The 2,117-nt window shown below is 37.4% G+C and overlaps 1 protein-coding gene across 1 annotated transcript; it reads right to left on the bottom strand.

Moving 5' to 3' along the window:
- Positions 1 to 265: 265 nt before the first annotated feature.
- LOC141051460 (olfactory receptor 2A14-like) lies at positions 266 to 1,258 on the bottom strand. The gene has a single exon (XM_073548386.1). It carries the CDS (start codon positions 1,256 to 1,258, stop codon positions 266 to 268), a length of 993 nt encoding a protein of 330 aa, XP_073404487.1.
- Between the last annotated feature and the right edge of the window lie 859 nt (positions 1,259 to 2,117).

Genomic DNA, 2,117 nt, shown 5'->3' with positions numbered 1-2,117 from the left:
CAAGGCATGAAAATTTCTTAGATTTTTAGTGTTTACTATTTTTTTTCTCAAAATAAAAGAGCAATTAAAATAATCCCAAACTGTTTAAAAATAATATATTTAGCATAAAAACTTGCTTTAAGCAATGAGTCATTTTCTGATAACACATTACTTGTAAGACATACAAGACTGCTTCCACGACTGAAGGAAAGCCATAGAAACAAAACCTTCTCCGCCTATTAATCCCTTTATTTCATCCTCTGTGCTTAGCATCTACTCAGTGACCCTAGTTATTATTTATGACAGATACAAACATTGAAGGTTTAGATATTTCTGTCCACTTTGGCCAAGCATGAATTTTCGGTAAATAATGAATTAACCTTGTCTTCAAGGCATTGGTCCGGACTCCATATATCAAGGGGTTAAACAATGGTGGAACGATTAGAGTAGTCACCGAGAGGAGAACATGCAAAATAACCGGTAGCTTTACTCTGCCCAGCCGGTACCTGATGAAAATAAATAAAAAGCCAACTGAAAAGATATAAAAGTTGAGTAGATGGGTGACCAGGGTGTGGACGGCTTTCTGACGGGATTCTCCTGAGACTTTCAAGCAGACAAGAAATATCTGCAGATAGGAGAAGAGAGTGATGGAGACGGTGACAACCAAGTAGAAGACCACCACAGTAGCTGAGAAGCATTGACTGATGGAAGAGTCAACGCAGGAGAGAACAATTATGGACATATTGTCACAAAATATATTATTTAATCTGTTCCCACACAGAGGAAGTTTCCAAGTGAGGAGCACGGCTGTGAGAACAAGTATAAAGGCCACCACAAATGATCCAACAATGAGGTTTATAACCTTCTCATTCGTCATCAAGATGCCATATCTCAGAGGATGACAAATGGCCAAATATCGGTCAAAAGCCATAATGGAGAATGTGCTCATTTCATAGATGGCGAATAATGTGACACACACAGCTTGAGCAATACAATTCCCATGACTGATGGTGGTGGACGAAGTGATGAGATCAACTATCAGCTTTGGGAAAAATGACGAGCTGCCGAATATTCCATTGAGGACCAGATTACTTATGAGGATGTACATAGGTTCATGTAACCTTGAATCTGTGACTATGACAAATACAATAATAATACTTAAGAGTATAATAAAAGAATATAGGACAATAGACATGACACAGTACAGATACTTCAGTCCTTCCATCTCCAGAATTCCCAGGAGGACCAGATTTTTGCTGATGTTGAATGCATTTTCCATGTTGCTTTTTTCTTTTCGAACCAGAGATGTTTAAACATAAGATCCTAAATATCAGAAAATATGAAATTTGTCAAATAGCCATACAACTGTATCGTCATAATATCCATCGTCAAAGAATCATCAAGAAAAAGAAATAGAAATCTTCAAACAAAACTGAAGCACAACCGTCCATCAAAGACCCAGATGACCAGGCTGATGCCTATCTACACATTAGACACTGTAGCTATGGGAAGAACAGTCATTTAGCTGACAGTCATCTCTCTTGACCCCCCAAAAAAATAGTTTGTGTAAGGAACAATGGTGTGAGCTGCTGGTAGACCCTTTGAGAAGATAAGGACCAGTCAACAAAAATCAAACTGCACATTCTTTAGCTCCCTTGACATTTGCCATTGGGAAAGAATCAGGAGGTCCCCATACACATTACCAGGTCATCCAGTTCCATTAAAATGATCAGGTTTGACCGATATACAGTAATGACAAAAAACTAAGTACACCCTCATGAATTTATAATAGCTTTCAAAAACATCTGGACCTTATAAGGTCTTAAAATTAGGTTAATCCAATCTGAGATGAACAACATCACATGACAAATTACATCGGGTCTTTATTTATTTACCAAAAACGAAGCCAAAATGCGGAAGCAGTGAGTGAAAAATTAAGTGAACCCCATCAATAAATTATACTTTTAGCAGCAGTAACTTAAAGCAATATTATTTTTTGTATGACGTTGTTTCAGAGGGACTTTGACCTGTTCTTTTTTACAACGTTGAGTTTTTCAGGCATTCATTTCTGTAAAGCATTCCTGGGATGAGGTCTGGACTTTGACTGGTCCATTACAAAACCTTTATTCTTTGTTTTT

The sequence above is a fragment of the Dendrobates tinctorius genome, unplaced genomic scaffold (assembly GCF_039654945.1).
Source record: "Dendrobates tinctorius isolate UK_male_01 unplaced genomic scaffold, ASM3965494v1 ptg000157l, whole genome shotgun sequence".
Lineage (NCBI taxonomy): Eukaryota > Metazoa > Chordata > Amphibia > Anura > Dendrobatidae > Dendrobates > Dendrobates tinctorius.
This window is presented reverse-complemented; position numbering and strand designations above follow the sequence as displayed.

What these genes read in the sequence shown, in the direction of transcription:
- LOC141051460 (XM_073548386.1), bottom strand. Translation starts at nt 1,258, where the DNA reads ATGGAAAATGCATTCAACATCAGCAAAAATCTGGTCCTCCTGGGAATT.